Here is a 25,000-nt window from a genome sequence, read left to right as displayed (position 1 = left end):
TATGTACACACACATAGGCGCACGCACACCAATGGTAAGGAATGGTTAGAGTAGTGGCTAATTCTGTGAGTTACATCCATTGTGATGCGTTCGAATCAATATTGAATCAGCGGTCGGCAAAACGATTCACGCGTGACACGGATGTGTCCATGCTTGACAGAACTCAAAATTCACTCACTTTAATTCGGTCAGCTGAATACAAATTCACAATACAATTTTTTTTCCTACAGCGTTACACAGTCGCACGCACGCACTGGGATGAGATTTTCTCTGTAATATGGTGTGAATGGTGTGTTGTTAGGGATCGCTGGGTTTATAACAGGGTGGTTAGAGTTACTGGTGGCCAATAGGTGCGTATAGTAGCTTGTTGTCTAATGTTTGTGGTGATTAGCTGTGCCTCAACTCTGCTGAGCTATCATTAAAGCATTCCAGCCGTGACCATCTCGTCTTTTAAAAATATTTAGGACTCTACTTTTTTTTTTCACTTGTTTCAGTCATTGGATTGCGGCCATGCTGAGGCAGGGACTTGCAGGATTTTAGTCGAAGAAATCGACCCCCCACCAGTAACTTCTTTTACTTTCTAAGTCTGATATGTATTCTGTTGCCGAACCGATAGATTATGAGGACATAAACAAACCAACACCGGTTGACAAGCAAACAAAAAGCCATATGATACACACACACACACACATACATATATATAGTGGAGGCGCGTGGCTTAGTGGTTAGGGTGTCAGCATCATGACCAGAAGATTGTGGTTTCGATTCCTGCACCGGGTGACGCGTTGTGTTCTTGAGCAAAACACTTCATTTCACGTTGCTCCAGTCCACTCAGCTGGCAAAAATGAGTAATGCTGCGATGGACTGGCATACGCCATTGAAACCGGGAAACCGGGCCCATGAACCTAGCTAGGCTTTAAAAGGGCGCCAAAAAAAAAAAAACAACAACATACGTACATATATATTTATATATAGGGTGGGGGCAAAATTAGTAACCGGGATTAAATGAATAATTTCTGATTTCCCGTTATTTTCTCATTACCTGTTTGAAATCATGATATTGCAAGTATTGTATTATCATTTTGGTCTGTTCCATCATCTTTAGGAGTAAAAATTGGCCAGCATAGTTGTTGTTGAAGGCAACTTTTCCTCAAAGTTTGACCCGATTGTAAATGAAGTTGGTAATAAAATATCTGGATAATTTTTGGTGCTTAACACGTTGGCTTCCACACGTCCTGCCGGTGGGTCGTGGAGGTATGTTAGCGAGTCCCGCATGATTCACCAGTTTGCCATTTTAAAATCTTTCCTATGGGATGAGAGCTGAAATGCTCCGATTGCTTTGATTTGTGATTTTGGTACACTAAGAGAACAAGTTTTTATAGACTTTGTATATTTCGTTTCGCTTCGTTTTTCTTCTCAGTTTACCATGTAATAAGGTAAAATAAAATATTGAGTATTAGGAAAATTTTATTTGCCATTGAAACAAAAATAGCTAGTTCTTTTTGATAAAATTGGTAGATTTTCCAATAGAAACAGAAAGGAATGAAAAAATATTTTATTTGCCATGGAAACCAAAATAGTTCTTTTTGAAAAAGAACTTCGAGATCATCCAATAGAGAATACCCTAAATTTTTAATTGACCATTGGTATTTCGTGAGGTATCTAAAATGTGATATGAACTAGGGTACCACACGACCTTCCCGTGGGACGTTTGTATCTAACACTACCTATGTGTTTCTTGCTTCACTATGGTGTAGTTTAATAAATATCACACCGCTCATGTCAAAATTAATTAAAATATCGTATTGGGACCCTGGGAAAAAAAAACGTAAAATGAGGCTCGGGAGCTAACGTATTAATAATCAATATTCCTTTCTCTGTTGGATTCTGAGTCATTTTTTTTCTGCCGCACTAATATCAAATTTGATTATTTTTCAATTTTCAAAATATGTCTAAACTGGGGCAAAATGAGTAATGACTAATTTCAATAATTTCTTCTCTTTCACTGCATGTGCCTAAATATACCGAGAAGAGAGAGAGAAACACTCCAGTATGTTGTGAAGAAGATATAGACAACATTTTATATTGAACACAATTGCAGCGTGGAAGGTGTTTATAAGCCATTTAAGAAACACACAAAACCGTTAGATTCACTTCAACATTTAAATTTAATTTATGTCAAAATATTTTCGTCACTTTGAAACCTCGACTTGTTCACTGACAAAATTCCGTGCTGCATCATAGAATTTTGTCAATGAACAGGTCGCAGTCTCAAAGCGACGAAAATATTTTGACAAATTGAATTTAAATGAAGTGAATCTAACGGTTTTTGTGTTTCTTAAATGGCTTATAAACACCTTCCACGCCGCAATTGTTTTCGTTCCAGTACACGATCTCGGATCAGGTCACTTAATATGCAAGTACATCTCCGTAATTTTATATTGAGTTTTTAGATTTAGTCGAGTTCCGTCAATTTTGTATCATGTTTCGTTTTTCTATGATCCTCTTTCATTTGGCCTAGATATTTTAAATTTTTAAGGCATTTCTAATTTTTATGATGTCTAAGAATGGATACTGATGTGTATGAGTATTTTTTCAAATACAATTCTGGAGAAATGAGGAGGCAAATTCATTTTATCTTGTCTTACTCATTTTCGTCCAGCTAAATTTGTCATTTATATGCTCAAAAAGAGAACGGAGATAATTTTCTGAAATAGTGTCCTGAATGTGTTACAGAATTTTTAATGCGTTTAGGGAAGGCTTTTGCTGTGCTGATCTAGTTTTTGTAAGGTAGTGAACATTTGTAAAAAAAAACATTTTTTTTCTCAAAGTCAAAACTAAAGTAAAAACTCCTTATTGTCACACCGCCTATATATTACAGGACAGGCACAGTTTCTACCTACCAAATTCACTCAAGGGCATTAGTTATCCCAGGGTTACAGTAGAAGATACTTGCCCAAGGTGCTGCGCAGTGAGGACTGAACCCGAAACGACACGGCTTTTTATTTTTAAGAGAATAGTGGTGTGATGAGGAAGATTTGGTTGCTATTTTTAACTGTCTTATGCAGGCTATAGAATTTGTAATTGGGATTGCGGTGATGGCATTGGGGATATTCAGCAGATACTGGTTGAAGTGTTAGTCGAGTTGGTCGAGAGTGTCACTGTGTGTGTGTGTGTGCATATGTAAGATGATTGTTAATACATTGAGATCATACCCCTTCTATTTGGATTAAGTTGATGTGTAGCCTTATTCGTATCAGGAGAAATATTGCTATTAAGTAATGGGCACAGTTAAAAAATTGAGTACTGGACTATATACCATGTGATACGCGTATTTAGTTGCTGCAGTTAATTACTCCATTTGGACTAGCCATAATAAGTAGTAGTCAATTAAGTTTGTGGCCTTGAGCCAAAGTTAGAAATCATTAATTATTCATCGCTATTGAGCTGCCCCCCCCCCGCCAAATGAAGACCACATTAAATAATGTAGCTTTAGACACCATAAAAACAAGGAAGTCATGGCTGAAATGCCTTTGATCATAGACAGGTCCTATGAAAGTGGGGGTTTTCTCGGTACATTTGTCCAGAGATTCAGGTTGGAGCCCTGTGAATTTCTGACGGGTTGGAGGAAGGCCCCTTCACCCACTTTCAAGTGAGGCCCGAAAGCAATCTCTTTGCACTTAGCGAATATTTCTTTCGGAGGCTCTGATCAAAAGTCTACTCTAGGAGTCAACCTATGGTTAAACAACAATAATATTTGACTCACAATAATAGATTTTATCGAATTAGTACTTGACAAAAATTTTCTCAACAGCAAGATGATGTCGAACTTGACGCAATTTGAACTCGTGAAACTTTTGATCCAGTCCTCAGCTCGTTTACATACCTACGGTTTTATTTGCTTGTCTATTTTTATCAATCAATGGTAATACAAACTAAGACGCATTATAATATTGAACGAGACCAGATCGTCTGCCGCAATTGCTGTTTTCATTAAAAGTAGATATTAAAAAGTAAAAAGCAAAAAAAGAAAAAAATTCCACTGCTATATCGATCTAGTGGTCATCGGCAATGAATACTTATATACAACTCAAATTTTCTCAGTTCACCGTGTATGTTCGAAGTACGAATACGCTAAGATATTTTAGAGATATTGCGGTTGGTGCTGAATTAAAGAGGAGTGGTGTTTCCACTCCAATTACATAACGATTTCTAAAGATGCTGGGCCTTAAATCTAAGAGGGATTCAGTATTTGACTTGTATTTATTTCATCAATCCCGGAAGTAAGCACACAGATTGGCTTCTGTTAGATTTGAATCCATAATGTAATTGGATTTTATGGGTTAAAGTTCATAACATATTTGGAATCAAAACAACAAAATATCAAACCATTTTAACCAACACAATCGATTCTTCCAATGGAATCCCAACTAAATAATTGTTTCTGACATAGGCACAGAGAAGAAAAGAGTCGATTACATTGCCTTCAGTACTTGACTAGTTCTATATTTTATCGACTCCAGAAAGATAGAGGACGAAGATGACCTCAACGGGATTTGAGCTTAGAGCTTAAAGATAAGAAATACGGTAATATATTTTTTTTCTTTTCCATAAAATTTGGTAAAAACAAGTGTATTTTATTGTGTCTGGGGAGAGTCATTTTCTTTTCGTGCCTTAAAATTTAACACACTCACCGTTAAAATTTCCACTTATTATTTTTATGGTAAGTGTGTTAAATTTTAAGGCACGAAAAAAAAAAAATGACTCTCCCCAGACACAACAGAATATGCTTCAACACACGAAATCACATAAAAAATCTTGCAAACCAAATCCAAAAACGAAGTGTATTTTAATTTATTCGAAAGCCTAAGGGAGACTTAGAAAGTGGAATAATTGGGTAAGACCAAATGTTTATAGTATAATTTACGCTGGAGGGAAAACATGAGCGAAAAGGGTGTCTTCATGGGGGTATAGTCTACATCTGGGGGAAAAGACATGGGCGAAAGGGTTGGTGTAGTATGTACAGGATGTGGTGTAATTAATGCATAACAAGCTGCAGTTTAAAAAGAAATGAAAATGTGAAAATAAAACGTCGCAGTGAAATATATAAACAGGAAATATGACTACCTTGTCGGAAAAGGAATTTCTCACACCACAGACGTTCGTATATAATAATGGCAGATTTCAGGAAGATTACGATGTAGACAGAAATGCCAACAACAATAGTTTTTCTCCATTCAAACAATACACGCTGTAAGTCGTCTCGTCTTTTAAAGAAGAAATATTCCATACAATTGTACCGTATACAAAAACTGAGCAGTAAAATACAATTAATCCAGACTCATCAAACATAGATATTAGAACTTGGCTCTTAAAAATGACTGTCCCATGAGGCAATGGTATATTGAATACCAAATAATGTGTTTTTAGCGGAGTTCACTCTGTTGTAAGCAATCGAAGGTAAATCTCCTGGTCTGAGAATAACTTCCTCCTCCCTCTAGAAGTCTCAGCGGTTCCGAAAATGGTGAAGGCGCATGGCTCAGTAGTTAGAGCACGGGGCTTACAATCATGCGGTAGTGAGTTCGATTCTTGGACTGGGCTATGTTTTGTGAGTTTTTTTAAAGCAAGGCACTTTATTTCACATTGCTCCCATTTACTAACTGTAGAAATGAGTTGGGATCTATTTTAAAACGGGGGCCACATTTTTCATTAATGTTTTACGTAGTGTTTTTGGTACGGAAAGACTTTCAAACTTCGCATACTTATCTATTTTGTGTTATAGAACAGAGAAATATTTTTGTATTCGAATTTATTTCATGTTAAAAATTGTCTTATTTCGATAATTTCAACCAATCACTGACAAGTATTCAGTTGTTTACATTTACTCCTTTGGCTGATTAAGCGATGTAAAGCGTATTTAATCTCCATACCTTCGTTTTATTTGCTTTTTTCATTTTAAATTTGCTTTAACCCTAACACTAACCCTAGGGTTAGGGTTAGGGTTAATTGTTTCAGAATCGTTTGTTTATGTAGTCGGCACTTAATGTATATCGGCTGAATGGACGTCATTGATTGGTTGAAATTACAGAAATACGACAACTTTAACATGGAATAATTTATGGATTTCTTTTTTTTTTAAGAAGACTAAGAGAAAAAGATGTTTTATATGACACATTCTACCAGTGTTCCAAGTTTCAAAGTGTTTCGTTAATGAAAAATGTGGCCACCGTTTTAAAAAAGATCCATGAGTTGCGACGTCACTTGTGCCAAGCTGTATCAGCCTTTGCTTTCCTCTTTAATAACATCAGTGGTATAGAGAAAGAAAGCTGGTATGCGTGGGTGACTGCTGGTTTTCTGTAAGCAACCTTGTCTGGACTTGTGCTTCGGCGGGGAAATTTCTTGGTGCAATCCCATGGTCATTCATGACTGAAGGGAGTCTTCTTCTTCATGAGACGAAAAATAAATAAATAATAATAATAAAAGGGCACAGGCGTGGCTGGTGGTTAAGAAGCTTGTCTCCTAACCATGTGGCCTTGCGCAGCACCTTGGACAAGTGTTTTCTATTATAGCCTAGGGTTGACATAAGCTTGTGAGTGTATCCGGTAAACGGAAACTAAGACGAAAGTCGGTCGTGCCCTTTATGACGTGTAACCCAGGGTAATCCAATAAACCGGCCTTTTCCAGTATAATATATATATATATATATATATATATATATATATATATATATATATATATATATATGTATATGTGTGTGTGTGTGTGTATATGTATATATGTATATATATATGTATATACATATGTATATATATCTGTATATACATATGTATATATATATGTATATATATATGTATATATATGGATATATATATGTATATACATATGTATATATATGGATATATATATGTATATACATATATGTATATATATGTATATATATGTATGTATATATATATGTATGTATATATATATGTATATATATATATGTATATATATATATGTATATATATATGTATATATGTGTATATATGTATATATATATGTATATATGTATATATGTATATATATATGTATATATATATATATGTATATATGTATATATATATATATGTATATATGTATATATATATATATATATATGTATATATATATGTATATATCTATACAGATATATATGCATATATATGTATATATGTATATATATGTATATATATGTTTATATGTATATATATATATATATATGTATACATATGTGTGTATATATATACGAGGTCTGATCAACAAGTATCCGGACTGTTGCCATAATAACGAAGCTAAAGCACGCAGTATGAAGCCGCCTGGCACAGATTGACCTTGAACTCTGCTGTACATGTGCACTAAGTTTTACCATTCTAACTCACTTCCGCTATTTACAGCAGTGCTTAGAAGGAAGGTGTGTAGCGTGTGATCGTCGTATTGACCATGACAAAGAAAGTTGAGCAGAGAATCTGCATCAAATTTTGCCAAATGCTTGGCGATTCCTGCTCAGAGTCCTACGAAAAGTTTTAAAAAGTTTTCATCGCTCTCGACACAATCAAGGAGATCTTGTGCAACTGAAACCCGAGTGTCTTTTGGGGCAGCTGAAAGAGATTTTGGCACAAACTTTGCAGACTCGCCTCTCATACCCAAATCTTCACTAATAATGGAATGAACTGAACCGTAACCAATCTCCACATCATCTGATAACTCACGGATGGTGATTCGACGATTTCCCCTCACAGCTGCACGCTGATCTGCAATGTTTTTCTCAGTTCTGCTTGTCGTGGGTCTCCCAGAATGTTCGTCACTATCGATATTTTTTCGGCCATCTTGGAAACATCTGAACTACTCATACACTTGAGTGTTGCACATACACATTTCTCGCTACACTTTCGGCAACTTTATGTACGCCTCTGAGTAGGTATTGCCATGACAACTTGCTGTCATGATCAATGCGGTGAACACACGCTACACACGTTCCTTACAAGTACTGCTGTAAACAGCGGAAGTGAGCTAGAATGTTAAAACGTCTTGCGCATGCACAAAAGAGACCTGGGTCAATCTGTACCAAGTAGCTTCACTCTGCATGCTTTATCTTCGTTACTATGGCAACAGTCCTGATAACTTATAGATCAGACCTCGTATGTATATATGTGTGAATGGGTGTATGTGTGTGTATATGTTTGTATATATATATATATATGTATATATGTTTATGTATACATGTATATATGTGTATGCATATATATGTATATATGTATGTATACATATATATGTATGTATATATATATATATATATGTATGTATATATGTATGTATATATATATATATATATATATATATATATATATGTATATGCATGTATATATGTATATATATATGTGTATATGTATGTATATATATGTATATGTATATATATGTATATATATATATGTATATATATGTATATATATATATATATATATATACAAGTATATATATATGTATATATATATACATACGTATATATATATATATAACTAAAATAATAAACCTCTCTAATAAAACCCTTACACAAACCCAAATTAACATCCTAGCCAGAGGCTTAAAATTCACACCCACCCCAAGAACACCCAACCCCCCTGAGATCAAGGGTGACATTTCAGAATTTTGCAGAAAGCTTCGTTTAACAGAAGCTTTCATAGACTTCAACAATGAGGATGACTCAATTATTAAAAACAAAAGCAACTTCATACCTTCCAAAGGAAGGAATAAAGCACTGGATGATTTTTGCAACCACATCCAGAGTTTCCCTTTTACCCCACCTAAAACCAAGGTCAAATCAAACTTTAATAGCATAGAATGGAAAAATCTAAGAGACTTACAACAGGACAAAAGCCTTACTATCAAAGAAGCTGACAAAGGTAGTACTGTAGTCCTAATGAACACAGATTTTTACAAACACCTAGCACTCTCCTTACTAAACGATAACTCCTTCTATGAAACTATCACCAACTATAAACAACAAAAAACTCTCAAAAACCTCACCACCCTTATACTCCAGCAAGGTCAAGGACTCACGGACAAAGAAAAAAGATTACATCACTAATTTCAAATGCAAGCCCAGCCTCTTCTATGGCCTCCCTAAAATCCATAAGAACAAATCCATCACCGAAGCTTGCAAACTCTCCTCTGAAATCTACATCAACATCAAGGCACCGGAAGATTTAAAACTAAGACCCATTATAGCAGGCACCTCCTGCGAAACACATCGCTTAAGCAATTTCTTGGACATTCTTTTGAAACCTTTCCTAAGCCACATCAAAAGTTTCATCAGAGATGATCTTGACATGCTCAATCACCTCCCGAAAACAACAAACGAGGAGTCACTCTTGGTTTCTTTTGACGTGGTCAACCTTTATACAGATATCCCTCATGAATATGCGATTGAGGCAATTAAATTCTGGCTGCACAAACACCCAGAAACATTTCCTCATCGCATCAACACAACTTTCATCATAGAATCACTTAAGTTCATTCTGACCAACAATTACTTCCTGTTTGCAGACACATACTTTCGCCAAAAACGTTGTATCGCGATGGGTACTAAAGCTGCACCAGTCCTTGCGAACCTCATAATGGGTTTTTTTGAATTAACACTATATGAAACCTCACGTCAGAAATTTGGACACCTTTTCCACATCTTTTTAATGGATAACTGGAAAAGATATTTGGATGATTGTTTCATCATATGGAATGAACCCTATGAAAAACTTCTAGAATTCAAATCCATTCTTAATAACATACATCCCAACATTCAATTCACTATGGAATTCAGCAAACATCATCTCACTTTTCTTGATCTCTTAATCATAAAAACACCTAATAACCAAATCACAACCGACATCTACCACAAACCTACAGACTCACAACAATACCTCCTTTTTAGCTCATGCCACCCAAAACACACCAAGATAAATATCCCCTTTAATTTAGCTAAAAGAATTTGCACCATTGTCTCTGACTCAACCACTCGAGAAATACGCTTACAAGATCTAAAAAAAAACACTGTTACAACGCCAATATCCCTCCACACTCATAGATCTTGGAATAAAACGTGCCAAGGAACTTGACAAAAACACACTAAAAACCAACCAGCATAATAACACACCCAACCCCAAAATACTTCCATACATCTCCACCCATAACCCCAATAACATCGAAGCATTCACCACAATTAAACAAAACCTCCCCTTACTCACCACAGACCCGAAAATGAACAATATCATTAATACACACAAAGTCCTTAAATGCAAAAGGCAACACAAATCTTTGAAAACATTATTAACCAATTCCAAACTACATACACCACTTCCACCCCCATCAGTTAAAAAATGTGCACGCCCTAATTGTGGCACCTGCCCCTACCTACTTGAAGGCTCTGAATTTACCTTCAAACGAGGAACAAAGTTTAAAATTAAAACCAATTTCTCTTGTTCCTCGGGTAACCTCATTTATGTCCTTACTTGCGCAGGTTGCCAAAACTTCTATAACGGACAGACGAGCCTCCCATTACGTAGAAGAGTAGCTGTCCATAAGGAACAAATAAACCTCCCTCAATACCGCCAAATTCCACTCAGTGGCCACATAGACTCTTGCGCCAGAAACAAAAACCCTAAATTCATTATATTCCCTTTCTATCAATGTAAAGACAGAATCTCCACACAAGAAAGAATCAACAAGGAGAATCTTTTCATAGAGAAATTCCAACCATTTCTTAACACACACACCCCTCAGTGACCTTATTTCTCTATGAACAGACACAAACTTCCTGTTGGAAAAAAAGAGTTCATAACTAACTAAAAACACTTGTCTCCCCTTACACACACTTCCTGTTTTGACACCACATTTCCTGCTTAACACAAACTTTTAACCCTTTTTTAAAACTTAACAAAACTCTCAACTCTCATGCATCCTTATTTTTCCTACCAATTTATACATGAACTACTATTGAATTACAAAAGCTCAAAGACAATATAATGTATGGGTATATTTATTTTTTTATATATTATTGTTTTATATATTATTTTCTTCATTTTGTACTTTTTTGTACTTCTTTGTAAAAAAACATTTTCATTCTCCTTCTTGATAATTTGCTTCATCGCAATGAAAACCGGTTAGAAAAAATCTTTATTAAATTATGCTTCCAGTTCAGCATTCTGGCTTTTTTTCATTTTCCTATATATATATATATATATATATATATATATATATATATATATATATATATATATGTATATGTAAATATATATACAGAATAAGAAAAAAGAGAACATTTGTTCCATCTCGCGTATTTAGTGATCAATATAGGGCAAAATATAACATAAATCAAAGTGGATGACAGATTTACGTAGGTCAAGTTCCTTTATCATGGGAATACAAAATACATAAAAAATTCATCGAGCTGTTAGGTTTCAAGCATTCCAATATTACAGTTCAAAGAAAAGCAGTATTATAAAACCTTACGATCGTTTCGAGGAATACGTTCATAATGGGCGAGTTTTCCAGCCGATACAAATAGCCGCATTTCTCTCATCCGAGAGAAATAGATATCAATTAAAATAGTTTAGGAATTGAGAAAGATTAAAATATCTTCTACTTACAAAGCTTGAAGTCATATCGAATAATGTTATATTTCTAAAAAGATTTTATAGTATTTTTTAAAAGATCGTAATGATATAGAAAGGCTTTGTGAAGTGGAAAAAGTTCAGAAGTAAAACATTTTTGCGAATAAAAATGAAATTAATAATATTTGTGAAAATAAAATGAAATAATATAAAATGAGGACTCAAATTTCTGATTAAACATGGTTAACCATATAAGACTGTTGGATTGCTGATAATTAAAAAGCGTAAATGATGAAAGTAAGGTGAATCCATATATGCAGAATCTTAGTGGGAACAGTCTAAAAATTCACTAATATTTGTGATTTTCAATTTACAATGATCGTTAATTTACAACTTATATATAAAAGGTTAGTAGGTTCGAAAGCGATGCTAAACCCGTGAATTACTAAGATGCCAAAATATAAAGAATTTTACGCTTAAACTTTAAGTTGATCAAATCTAACCAAAGTGGAAGAAATTATTATTTTATTAAAGTAAGTCGATGTTCATAAGATCGGATTTTATACTTTCTACCTTTAAAAAAACTTAAATGTAGCCCACATGCAATTATAACGTCCGATATTTTATTAATCAAAATTTTCTTGCCTGTACGGAGTATACTAATTGCTTCCTTCGTACATAACTTACATCTTCCAGTATATGTTTTAGATGAGGTGGTTTCCGTTATGACCAGTCTAGTCTAAATTCCTTATCTCGTATTTTTAGTTTGTTAATATATGTCACCAGCGCTGTTGCGTTTTTTGTTCCTGGGTTCGAGAATGAGCTGATGTGTCATCTATATCTCGTTTTGAAATCCGTGGTACTTTCTATGTATACTTTCCTGGGCTGATTGGCAGTTATAACCTCAGTCTTGTATACCACGTTTTTCCTTAGACAGGAACCCCCAATGGACATAAATTGCGGTTCCGATAATTGCAGGCTTTATTTCGGTTGCTCATCCTTGTGCGTTCTTTATCTATATGTTATTATTAATCCTATTCGTATTGGGGCTACCCATATTCCTGTAATTCCCGAACTTGAATCTATTGTATTCCAATGATAAAGGAATTTGACCTACGAAAATCTGTCATCCACTTTGATTTTTGTTATATTCTATTCATATTGAGCTCTAATTAGGTGCATTGCAGCAAAGGTTTTCTCTTTTTCTTATTATTCAATACCTGCTCAAGCCGAGCACTCCTCGCAGCGTTAATTTATGGAGCGACAATTTCTAGGGCTGTCCACGAAAAATATCCCAACTCCAACAGTGGAACTATACATGGATTTATTATTACAGATAAGCCACGTGGTTGCGAAGCATACAGTGATGGTTGCATTTATCGAAGAAGACACCTTCCACCCTCTTCTAGAGGTGCGGAATCCAAAGGGCAGTGATTACTACAATATGCTAGGAGAGATAGGCAAATTATCAAGCTCCAAAGGCATGGGCGCCAGCCATCTAAGCAACCAGTTAGTCCGCGAGTAAGTTAAACTGTTCAGTCACTGTACTTGTCAAAAGGTAAGACACACCTTATAGGATGTCTCTATTCAAGTTTAAATTATTTGAATTTCGAAATTGCTTCCCTTGACTGGTATTACTTTTTAACAATTCCTCACATGACTAATTTCAAGTTATTAAAATTAGCGTGACTCAATGCAATATGTCAAACCCAGCTGAATTATCTTTATCCATATTGAAGACTTCTCTGAGCAATTTCTCCCAGCCGTTCATCTATTCAGTCTTGAACGTACGCCGAAGTCCCTTTGTCAAGTGTGGAGAACATATGGTCCGTGGGCTATAGTTTACCAATATTTAAATTTCAAACTACTCTCTGACGATGTCCTTCGGTTTAAGCTTTAAAGTATTAGGATTAAAACAGTAATTTAATATGTTTCTTTGAATAACCCAACCCTTATATAAGGTTAATCAAAGCATTATAAAAAATCTAGTTAATTAATGCATTCTTAATTAATGTTGCTTAGTGTAATTGCGTGCATAATCTATGAATTAATAAAATTAGAGATTCGTTATTTTCCTTAGCACAAACACGGCTTTACAGGTTCTTAACGCACTTACAATTGACCTTTGGTATAAAAAATTCTTCCCACTGCGTGCTCTGTGTCAGGGGTAGGGAAACCCCCGCCCGAGGGCGAAATTACGCCCGCGAACCCATTTTATTGCGCCCGCAGGCTGGTATACTCGTATGCACAAAAAATAATTAATTTTTCAATTATAAAATTTATACAATACTCGTATGTCTCTTTGCGACATAGGTCGCGTTTCCACTATGACTTAAAACGGTTAGACTCGAACAGAAATCGTCCGGCAATTGCCATTTGAATGAAAATTTTGTTTTCACTATAAAACACATATTGTTAGGTTTGTACCCCCCCCCCCCCTTGAGACCCAACTACACTCTAGCTGAAAAATATAGAATACCTGGTAAGTAATATAAACGTCCCAGTGAAGATGTTACGTGTTAATTTAATGTGTTAAACGTATCTTTATTAATGTATATCGAATTATTCTTTTTCTTCTTGTACGCCCTTTCAAAGCCTAGCCAGGCTCATGGGCCCGGTTTCCCGGTTTCTATGGCGTATGTGTTCCCCCCAGCTGGACGGGACGCCAGTCCATCGCAGCGTTACTCAAGAAACAGGAAGAAAGAGTGAGAGACAGTTGGGGCGAAAGAGTACAACAGGGGTCGCCACCACCCCCTGCTGGAGCCTCGTGGAGCTTTAGGTGTTTTCGCTCAATAAACACACACAGCGCCCGGTCTGAGATTCGAAACCGCGATCCTCCGACCGCGAGTCCGCTGCCCTAACCACTGGGCCGTTGTGCCTCCTATATCGAATTATACATAGATATATACAAAATTTACACAGATATGAGTTAGAACTTGTGATCCGCCCGCGGACCTTTTTTAGGGAAATTTTTGCCTGCCGCACTAAAAAGTTTGGATCTATTTTAAAACGGGGGCGCTAGTTTTCATTTATGTTTTATGTAGTGTTTTTGGTACGGAAAGACTTTCAAACTTCGTATACTTATCTATTTTGTGTTATAGAACAGAAAAATATTTTTGTATTCGAATTTATTTCATGTAAAAAATTTCTACTAATCACTGACGTCTATTCAGTTGAAAACAATTAGCGCTGTAACGGTGTATATCGTATTAATCCCCTAACCCTAACCCTAACTAGACTGTTAACCGTAACCTTAACCCTAAAACTAACCCTAACTCTAGAATCCGAACTTTAAAATTGTTACACACATAGATACGCACAGCGTAATTTATTATATAAACAATATATGCGTATAAATTACGATTAAACCGGATGAAATATGTCACAGGGAATAACATTTTTATGACCGCCCAGCAGTAACTCTATTGAGCTGAATAGACGTCAGTGATTGGTTGAAATTAGAGAAATACGACAACTTTAACATGGAATAACTTGCGAATTCCTTTTTTTTGTTAAGAAGACTAAGAGTAAAAGATGTTTTATATGACACATTCTACCAGTGTCCCAAGTTTCAAAGTGTTTCGTTAGTGTTTCGTTAAGAAAATACTGGCGCCCCCGTTTTAAAATAGATCCAAAAGTTTCCCCGCCCCTGCTTTATGTGCTCGTTAAAACTGGTAGAGATAGGTGCAAAATTTTTCCTTAAACCACAGTGTATTGTTCTAAAAAGAAAAAGAAGAAAGAAAATGATGGAATGCACGTTGGATAGTGTTGCCCGGAAGACACTAGTTCTGAAAATAAAATGAGAGAACCGTGTCCTGAGTCTTTACATCTAATCTAATAAGTCCAGTTTAACCTATCCAACCAACCTCTGAGGAGGAGGAGGAGGAGGAGGAGGGAAACGTAAACAGCAGCATACAGGTGATAGAGGTGGAGAAGGGTATTTCTTTGTTGCTAAGTACAATACTTATCTAGTAAACATCAAACACAAAACACAAACACCTTATCACCTATGTACTACTTTTTTTCTTTTATCGAAATACTTCAAGTAAACCATAAAATCAGGTTCAACAAGAGGACAAGTGTCTACCTTAATGATTTTTATATTTATTTTAGTTTATTTATTTATTTATTTATTTATTTATTTATTATTCTTTTTGGGGTGTTTAGGAGCTATTGATGTGCGTGACTGATAATGTGATAGACGTAGAGATAAATCGACATAAATGTTTGTAAATTGTTTCGAAGTGGATGAAATTTAGTTTTGTCGTGAGGAAAAAAAAGGAAAGTATAACTTGTAGAGCTGTTACCTTCATGTGTGTGTGTGTGTGTGTGTGTCAGAGAGAGAGAGAGAGAGAGAGAGAGAGAGAGAGAGAGAGAGAGAGAGAGATTTTCTGACAGTAGCGAACAGATTAGATAGTAGTGTTTCTAAACAGTTATAGAAAAATGTCTGAATATTTGTAATGATTTCAAGATTAGAAATAATCACATGAGATGTTAAATACAGTGATGAGCTGCATATATATATATATATTAGCTTACATTATGTTTTGGTCAAGCAAGGGAGATAAATTTGAATGTTTATGAATTGTCTTCGTCAGCGGAGGATTGGCTTTCGCTATTGCTTCCTGAACGTATAACATTTAACTCATTGTTCCCAAAAGATTCAAAATAGAAATGATAATGATTTAAATAAAGAAGATAAGTGATGGCATACTTAAGAAAAGGGTCTGAATATTTTCAGTTCGTAAAAACTTATGAGTGTAAGTAGGAAACGATATTATCTTTAATCTTTTAGTTGTTTCAGTCATTGGATTGTGGCCATGCTGGGGCACCGCCTTGAAAAATGTTGTTGAACGAATCAACCTCAGTACCTATTCTTTTTAAGACATGTACTTATTCCATCGGTTATTTGGCCGCACCGCTAAGTTAGAGGGAAGTAAACACATCAGCACCAGTTGTCAAGCGGTGATGGAAGACAAACACTCACACACACATAGACTTCGTCGGAGTTAACATATTTCACTGAGATCCTCAAATTTTGTCGATCTGAGTATTGCAACATAAGTGTGACCTACCGACTCGACCTGTTTCTTCGGCTCGTCTTCAGTTTTAACGACCGGGTACAGTACAGTAACTCTTCTCTAGACTAATGGACGGAGATAAGGCCCCGATGGGACTAGTTCTAGTTTTCCTCTGTGGACATCAGGAAACCCGTTCCGTTTTGGGCGTTACATAAATTGATGACTCCTTTTTTTCTTCTTTTTCTTGAATGTACTAGTCTGCGATTGATTTTGTTAAAAATTGCTAAATAAGTGTATTCTCAAATTGTTCATATTCAAAAATTGTTATTACAAGCAAATGCAAAACTATGAACTTGTCCGCAGTTTAGATGCCAGCGAAGACATTTGTGTGAGCGCATTCTGGTTGTTAAGCAAGTCGTCAATTTCGCTAACTTCACTAATATTTATATTTATGAAATAAAAGAATGGAAGTAAAATTATTTTACCAGGTTGTTAATATTTTCTTAAATTATATTTGTGTTCTTTTTTTCTTTCTTTTGCAAAAGCTAGGATCTTTGCTTGTTTAGTGGGGTGTTACATTGATATGCACGTGTTGAATATTAGTCGAACATATGTAACTGTTCAAAATAAATTTCATTTGTTAAATATGCGAGAAAAATTAAAAGAAACTTAGCACTCACCTTTCCTGAGCTAATTAAAAACAGATTAAAAAAAAAAAAGCCCATCTAAATCTTGAAAAATATCCGCACTAGCTTATCCATGACGGAACCGTATTGCTAATACAAGAAAAAAAAAACCTCTTTCTATTATAGGCACAAGGCCTGAAATTTTGGGGAGGAAATTAGTCGATTATATCAACCCCAGTGCTTGACTGGTACTTATACTATCGCAAGGATGAAAGGCATAGTCGACCTTGGTGGCGTTTGAACTCAAAGCGTAAATGCAGACGAAAGCATTTTGCCTGGCGTGCTAATGATTCCGCCAGCTCATTAAGGTGGGGGCTAGCAGGATCTTTAACATGTCGGACACAAATGCTTAGCGGTAGTTCTTCCGGTTTTGAAGTTCTGAGTTCCAATTCCGCTGAGGTTGACTTTTCCTTTCCTCCCGTAGTGGTCAAGAAAATAAGTACCATTTAAGCACTGGGATCGATATAATCGATTCCGCCCCATTTCAAAATTCCAGACCTTGCCGTTATAATAGAAAAAGAAATGGATGGATGAAAGGTAATGTTAACCTTAGCGAGATGTGAACTTAAAATATAAAGAGCCGTAACAAAATCGCAAGGTATTTTTTTCCCAATGCTTTAACAGTTCTGTCAGCACGAATGTTAGATGGAATGCCACTCAGTATTTGTTTCAACTCTCTACGCTGCTTTCAAATCCCACCGACATCAGACTTATCTTTCATTTTTCGAGATCGATAATGACGTAACAACCCAGGGAGGTAGTTTGGCAGAACGATAAGGACGGCGGACTGCGTACCTTGCGAGGTTTGTTCCAGCTCTTTGCAGCCCGCGTTCAAATCTTAATGTGTCACCCGGTTTTACATCATCATCGGCACCTAGTGTGCTTTTAGCAGAATCCAGTAGCATAGCCAGGTTCTAAAGTTAGTGGGTAGCGAGCACATGAAAAGAAAGGCGCCGTGACACGGGTTACAGACAAAACCCCACTCGTACAAAACATTCTCAGTTACATTTTTTCTGTCTTTGAACTTTAATATCATTTAAAACCAGTAAGATTAGAAGAAAAAATATAATTTAATTAATTCATTACTGCTGAAGTAATCATGAAAAATATTGTAATCTTTCTATGTGCCGGTTTACTCTATATGATTATTGTGTTGTGTACTCGAGTATTGTGATCCCCCCTGTACAGGTACTCAGGTAGACAAACAATGATCATGTGGAGTGAACCAACGCAAAGAAAGATTATAATATTTTTCATGATTACTTCAGTAATAAATTACTTAGATTATATTGCAATGCTGTTAAAGTTCAAAACCAGAAAAAATGAGGGGCTTTAGCTTAGGGGTTTTTGTCCTAGGGGTTTCGTGCGGGTTTTTTTGTTTGAGGGGATGTTCCGTCCTGGGGGTATGTGTTTTGTCCTGGGGGTGCGTTTATGTCCTGGGGTGGTGATGGTGGTGGTGGGTGGGTTGTCCTGGGTAGGATGTTGTTCTACACTCCTGTGACACATACCAAACAATTTTTGACTCATTTGGCTTATATTACGCGAAATGATTCATAGTTATAATATACGTAATTGTATTCTACATTCATTAATTTTAGGTTTCAGTAAAAATATCATTATGCGTGAAACTTACAACTAGTGATATAGGTGTGACGCGACAAAGATGAAACTCCACGGGATCGTCCAGTGTCGAGAAGTTATGACGTCGGGGTCTGTTTTGGTTCTTCAGGTGTCAACCGCCACCAACACATCTCAGGAGATTAAGCATACAGTTCAAAAACACGGGAGGTTGGTCAAATAAAGTCTCCAGAAAGATCTTCCAGGGCCCTACAATTAACAAAGAAAAAAGAAGAGATGAAACTTTTATCGCACAAGTGAACAAGAGTTAAACGAAAATTGAAAAGGCGCCAATTTTGAAAAATGTGCTAAGGGGAGCGGTCGTTCCACTTGCTCCCTTATTATTTACGCAACTGACAGAGCCCACTCTATAGCAAGCATCCACGGCAGGTCAGGTCTCCAGTTTGAAAAAATTGAGTCCACTCCTTTCCCAGTGTCGGATGCCTTATAAAAACTCATGGGCACTGCCTTCCCTCTTGAAGACAAATATAGAATAATAAATAAAAAAGACAAAACATCAAAAGTAGTGTTCTAAGTCCAAGTGAAATGAAGAGCTGTACACGATGTCAAGTGATAGTCAAGTAAAATATTATCTAGAGTAGTAAATGTTACTGTTTGAAGAGTAGAGTTACGGAGACAAAGATCTGTTTCCGGCTCATAAAAGTCCCTTTTCAAACAACCAAGATTATATCAGATGTTACTGTAATATATACTTAAGTTGTGTGTGTGTGTGTGTGTGTGTGTGTGTGTGTGTGTGCGTGCGTGCGTGCGTGTGCGCGTATCTGTCTGTCTGTATGTACATTTTGTGCGTAAACATGTTTGTATATTTGTATATATGTTTGTGTGCGCACGAATGTGTTTATATATATGTACGTATGCCTGTCTGTCTGTCTATTTGTACGCTGTACGCGTGTGTGTTTTTATGTGTGTGTGCATGAATATACATGTATGTATGTATGTTACATCAGTTCACATTGAACACTGTTGCTAATATGTAATCCGGTACAATCTGTCACACGGTCGGTTCGTTGGGTTTCTATGGCCTTTGGATCCATTACAAGTGATGTCATGGTAGTCCTTATGCCGTCCTTAGACCTCCTTTTAGGTTTACACCGATTGCGTTTCTCTTCTGCAAGCTCGCCATAAAACAGATGTTTGGTGTGCGTTCATCTGCCATTCGAACAATATGGCTAGACCATCTCATTTGATTTTTCAGAATAATTGATTTAATTGAAGTGATACCTGAAGACGCAAAGACATCTGTGTCTGGAGTACCAAAGCTCCATTTAATATTTAAAATGTGGCAAAGATATTTTTGGTGGAATCGTTCTGACACCTTGAAATGTCTTTCATAACACGTCTATGTTTCAGAAGAATACATCATAGATGGTAAGACAAACGATTTGTAGAGAGCCAATTTTGTTATTTATGCCATTGGCACCAAATGCGTGACTCCAAACCACCAAATGATCGTGTTACCCTTTTAATTCGCAGATGTATTTCTGTGTCCAGATTTCCATCATGTTTTACAGAGCTTCCTAGGTAGATGAAAGAGTCAACAACTTCAAGTAACTTAACCATAGCGAAAACTTTAGTGGGGTCGCAACTAGCACCATGTGCTGGTTGAAATATTACAACTGTTTTTTGTTTTCAAGCACAAATCATCAAAAGCTGAGTCAAATACAGATACAAGAGACGGCAAGCCCATTTCAGAGTGATATCGTTAGCGTATAAGAGTTCCCTAATGAGTGAAGTAAAAGCCTTTGTTTTGAATTTCAGTTTGGCCAAATTAAAAACATTCCTAGTTGTTGGATATTTTATGTAAATACCCTCTTTTCCTCATAACACCATATTGTCACGTGTTTTACATATTTTAATTCTACATGGAAAGTTTAATATTTGTGGCCAGGAATAAACGCCATTTTGTCACGTGATACACATCGTTAAGATGAAAATCTCACCAAGCCAAACCTACCATTTAAATGTCTAAATATCTTATGTGAGTTGTTATAGAAGTTTATAAATTTCAGGACTACTAACGTCAGCTTTAGAGGGTTATTTACAATAATTACATTTACATAAGAATTTCAGCAGATTTCATCACTGATAATCATCAGTTGTCTTTTCCTAATTGTATACATAATAGTACAAGAATATGACACTTGATGAAAACTGGAGATCACAACAATTCAAACATAGTGTAGATATGAATATTGTAAACATATAGTCTGAAGTTGATAATTCGGTAAATGATGGATTAATAAACATAACCATTAACATCGTATCTAAAGATAGGTATTTCCTGTCCTTTCTTAACGTCTGAAAACTGGACCAAATTTAAACACAATGAACCCTCAAATAGTTTATGAGAATCAGAACACCAATCAAATCCACACATTCTACTCCCATTATATATGATGCAAATGCCTTGTAAACTCATAGAACATCAGTCTAATTTATATTACATTCTTGATGCGCAAGACGTACAACCACACACTTTTCTTTCTGGAGAAAGGAAATACACAGACAATGTATGTGGCCCGAAACATTCTTAAGAAATACATAATGAACGATTCATGGCTCGAATGCCTTTGACCCTAGGGTTTCTCTATCAAAGCTGACCTGGGGTTAAACAACAACAGCTCATACAAAGGCACACCACGTATACCAATAGCAATACTATCTGAAGCTGTGATGCATGAAATTACGACATTAGATTTCCTAAAGGCCAAATAAGAGCATTTATAGCTCGAATTTCAAGTTACACATTGAACTGATACACTAAATAAGAAAACCAATCTACAAGCTAAAAGGTCATTATTTAATATTCCAGTACATCTTTAACTTGCCGACTGTATAGACCACCTAACTAGTGTGGAGTCATTTGCTAACACATTCCAAGGTATCTGATCTGTAGACAGAATGTCTTCTTATTCTGCTTTTCATACTGCTATTAATTACAATAACCTCTGCTTTTCGGAGACAGCTGATTTCAGGATCTCCACCCAGGGCCATCTCGGTCACATTCGTCTCCACTCCTCTCGCCACTTGTATTAAGTCTATCTACCACTGGAATTCCTTTTCTTGCCAGTCATTTTCAACAGACACCGATTTGCAGTTAAGACGACGATACCAACTATACTGAACATACCAGTCTCTGAGAGTCTGTGAAGTCAATAGGTACAGTTCTTTCTTCCAGATTTAACTATTAAAAAAAGTTTTAAACAATAAAAATCTGATCAGCTTATAAGTCAATATAGGAGTTTCTATCATATAGCTCGACCTGCTAGAAATAGCAACTAAAACTCCATTAAATAACTATTAGTAATCATTAAAAAAATGAGCATGTTGGATAAAGTAGTACCAGATGCACTATACCTGAAAAAGTACGGAGTAGAGTCAGCTTGAAGATTTTAGTACATGTTCTATTCGATATGTGTTAACTAAAACTAAACTTTATCAATTACCAACCACCTGAAGTAAGTACCGTTCATATCTCATCAGTGTTAATACTTTTGAGTTTCAGCGCTGTAACTCAGGTTAAAGCCATCAATATCTGTCACCTCTTTAATCGATGCAGGCTTAGCTCAACGGTTTCAAGTTCAATTCTGTAACTCGGCAATATGGGTAAATATCTTGAATGGTAGTCTTGACTTGACAATTTTTTTGCGACTGAAATCTGGAAGGTGGAAACTGTGTAGCAGGCTATACACACACACACGCACGCACATACTCACACACACACACACACACACACGTATGTATATGTACATATATGTGTTTATGTGTATATGCATATACATGTGTATATATATATATATATATATATATATATATATATATATATATATATTAAATATATACTTTTATAAAACAAATTTTACAAAATATATAGTATCTGTTAACAGTCTTAGCCAAAAACTCACAGTTGAGTTTTTGTATATATATATGTATACATGTCTCTTAAAGGATAGAGCTCAAAATCAATGCATTGAAGATACTTTATTGCAGCAACAATTATAATAATAACAGAAACAACCACAATAAGCCAAACCTATGCACATTTCAATAGGGTATCCCGGAAAAATAAACCACATCATAAGATGTCTCGTAAAATATTGTAACAAATTACAACATATTACAAATTTCTGGATACTCCATCTCATCAGGGTCGCATTATTGCCATCACCAATACTATTATTAGCAAAACACACACATCATCCAAGAGGGTGAAAGAATAATCGACGGCACGCAACCTACCATCGTTATTTTCTTACAGAATGTAAACAAACCAGTCAACCGAAATCCAGCGACGTACACCGCCCGGTTTAGAGCGTAAAAATCCCTTGCCAAAAATTCAACCCCCCCTGTACATCAAGATTTCCTATCGGATCTTCCTATAACGATAGTGTATTAATTAATTCATTAATTATACCCGCCCACGCCCACGCACCGCACACCACCACCCACATGCCCACACCTACCCCCCCACACACATATATACCTATACTTAGATACACACACCCATATATATTTATATGTATTTTTTAGTGCATAGGTTTGGCTTATTGTGGTTGTTTCTGTTATTATTATAATTGTTGCTGCAATAAAGTATCTTCAATGCATTGATTTTGAGCTCTATCCTTTAAGAGACATGTATATATATATATATATATATATATATATATATATATATATATGTATATATATATGTATACATATATGTATATATATATATATATATATATATATATATATATATATATATATATATATATATATATATATATATATATATATATATAAATTAAATAACGAGGGTGGAAATTGATATTAATCAATTAAAACCAGTGGCTTAGCATATTTAAAAAATTCGAAGATTAAAATTATATTACATACAAAATTAAGAGGAATGACCACCAAAGTGGACTCCTATATGCTAGATATAGACGTCAAATCGCCTAACCACGAAGAATATGTTCTTAGTGGTCATTCCTGTTAATTTTGTACACACACACACACACATATACATACATACATACATACATACATATATATATATATATGTATATATATATATATATATATATATATATATATATATAAAAACTGTTGTGTCTGGGGAGAGTCATTTTCTTTTTGAAAATTACTCACCCCAGATACAACAGTATATATATATATATATATATATATATATATATATATATATATATATATATATATATATATATATTTATATATTATATATTTACATAAATGGTTGTGTGAAAGGGCAATTCTTGCTCCCCCAAAAATGAGACAGTAGCAAGGATTAACCATGAATTAAAGACTAAAATTCCAACAATCATTAAGAAGTACAAGTCAGTTGATTCAGTACTTGACGAAAATCAAGCTGTCCGTTACTCAAAAGAGTTCCTTAATTCTCTTGAGCCACCTAGAACTCCTCCACATAAACTTTTTCTGAAGGTAGGAGTCCCAATAATGCTTCTAGGAAATTTAGATCCTCTTAAATTGTGCAATGGGACAAGGTTGATTGTGGAGATACTCATTCTTAAGATTTTATTAAAATAAAACCGACTTATTCAAAAAGAAAGTTATAGGTCTTCCTTAGGGAGTGGATGGAGAGCACGTGATGTCAGTGATGCACGGAAAGAAATATGTAAATTGAGAACATGGTGAAAAAAAAAAAAACAGGAGGGTTAGTAGGGATAGAAAGTAAAGGTAAATCTAAGCATAAAGGAATGGAAGAATAAAGAATGAAAATAACTAAAACAAAAATTTGAAAAGTTATGGTAAGCAACAGTAATGTATTAAACAGAGATAGTTTAAACCAGTGTGTGTAACGGTGCGGATAGAACAGTATGAAAACCCCGAAAGAGACTAAATTAATTATTTATTTAATTTACTGGAACACTGTAAAAATATCTAAATAGTCAGGAAGTAGATAATAGTAGTAGAATTTAATGCTAGAAAAAATTAGTAAAAGTTGTAATTAAAGAATCAGATATAATAATGTAGAATGTATTTTTGTCCTTATTCATCCGTGTAGAAG

At 35.3% G+C, this 25,000-nt stretch overlaps 1 protein-coding gene across 5 annotated transcripts in view; it reads right to left on the bottom strand.

Annotated features, from left to right (window-relative positions):
- Positions 1-25,000, bottom strand: part of LOC106874424 (hydroxysteroid 11-beta-dehydrogenase 1-like protein) — a 150,794-nt gene that overhangs the window by 50,315 nt on the left and 75,479 nt on the right. For 4 of the 5 annotated variants that reach the window (XM_052970462.2, XM_089357221.1, XM_089357222.1 and 1 more), the window contains one exon: positions 18,965-19,158. Coding sequence is in view for 1 of the 5 variants with exons in the window: in XM_089357219.1 (XP_089213345.1) it covers positions 5,128-5,290 (163 nt within the window). In the remaining 4 variants the exon portion in view is untranslated. Of the gene's footprint in view, positions 1-5,127; positions 5,451-18,964; positions 19,159-25,000 lie in introns of those variants that run through there. The other variant, XM_089357219.1, reaches the window with a different exon arrangement.

Source organism: Octopus bimaculoides, chromosome 9 (assembly GCF_046866305.1).
Source record: "Octopus bimaculoides isolate indiv1 chromosome 9, ASM4686630v1, whole genome shotgun sequence".
Lineage (NCBI taxonomy): Eukaryota > Metazoa > Mollusca > Cephalopoda > Octopoda > Octopodidae > Octopus > Octopus bimaculoides.
This window is presented reverse-complemented; position numbering and strand designations above follow the sequence as displayed.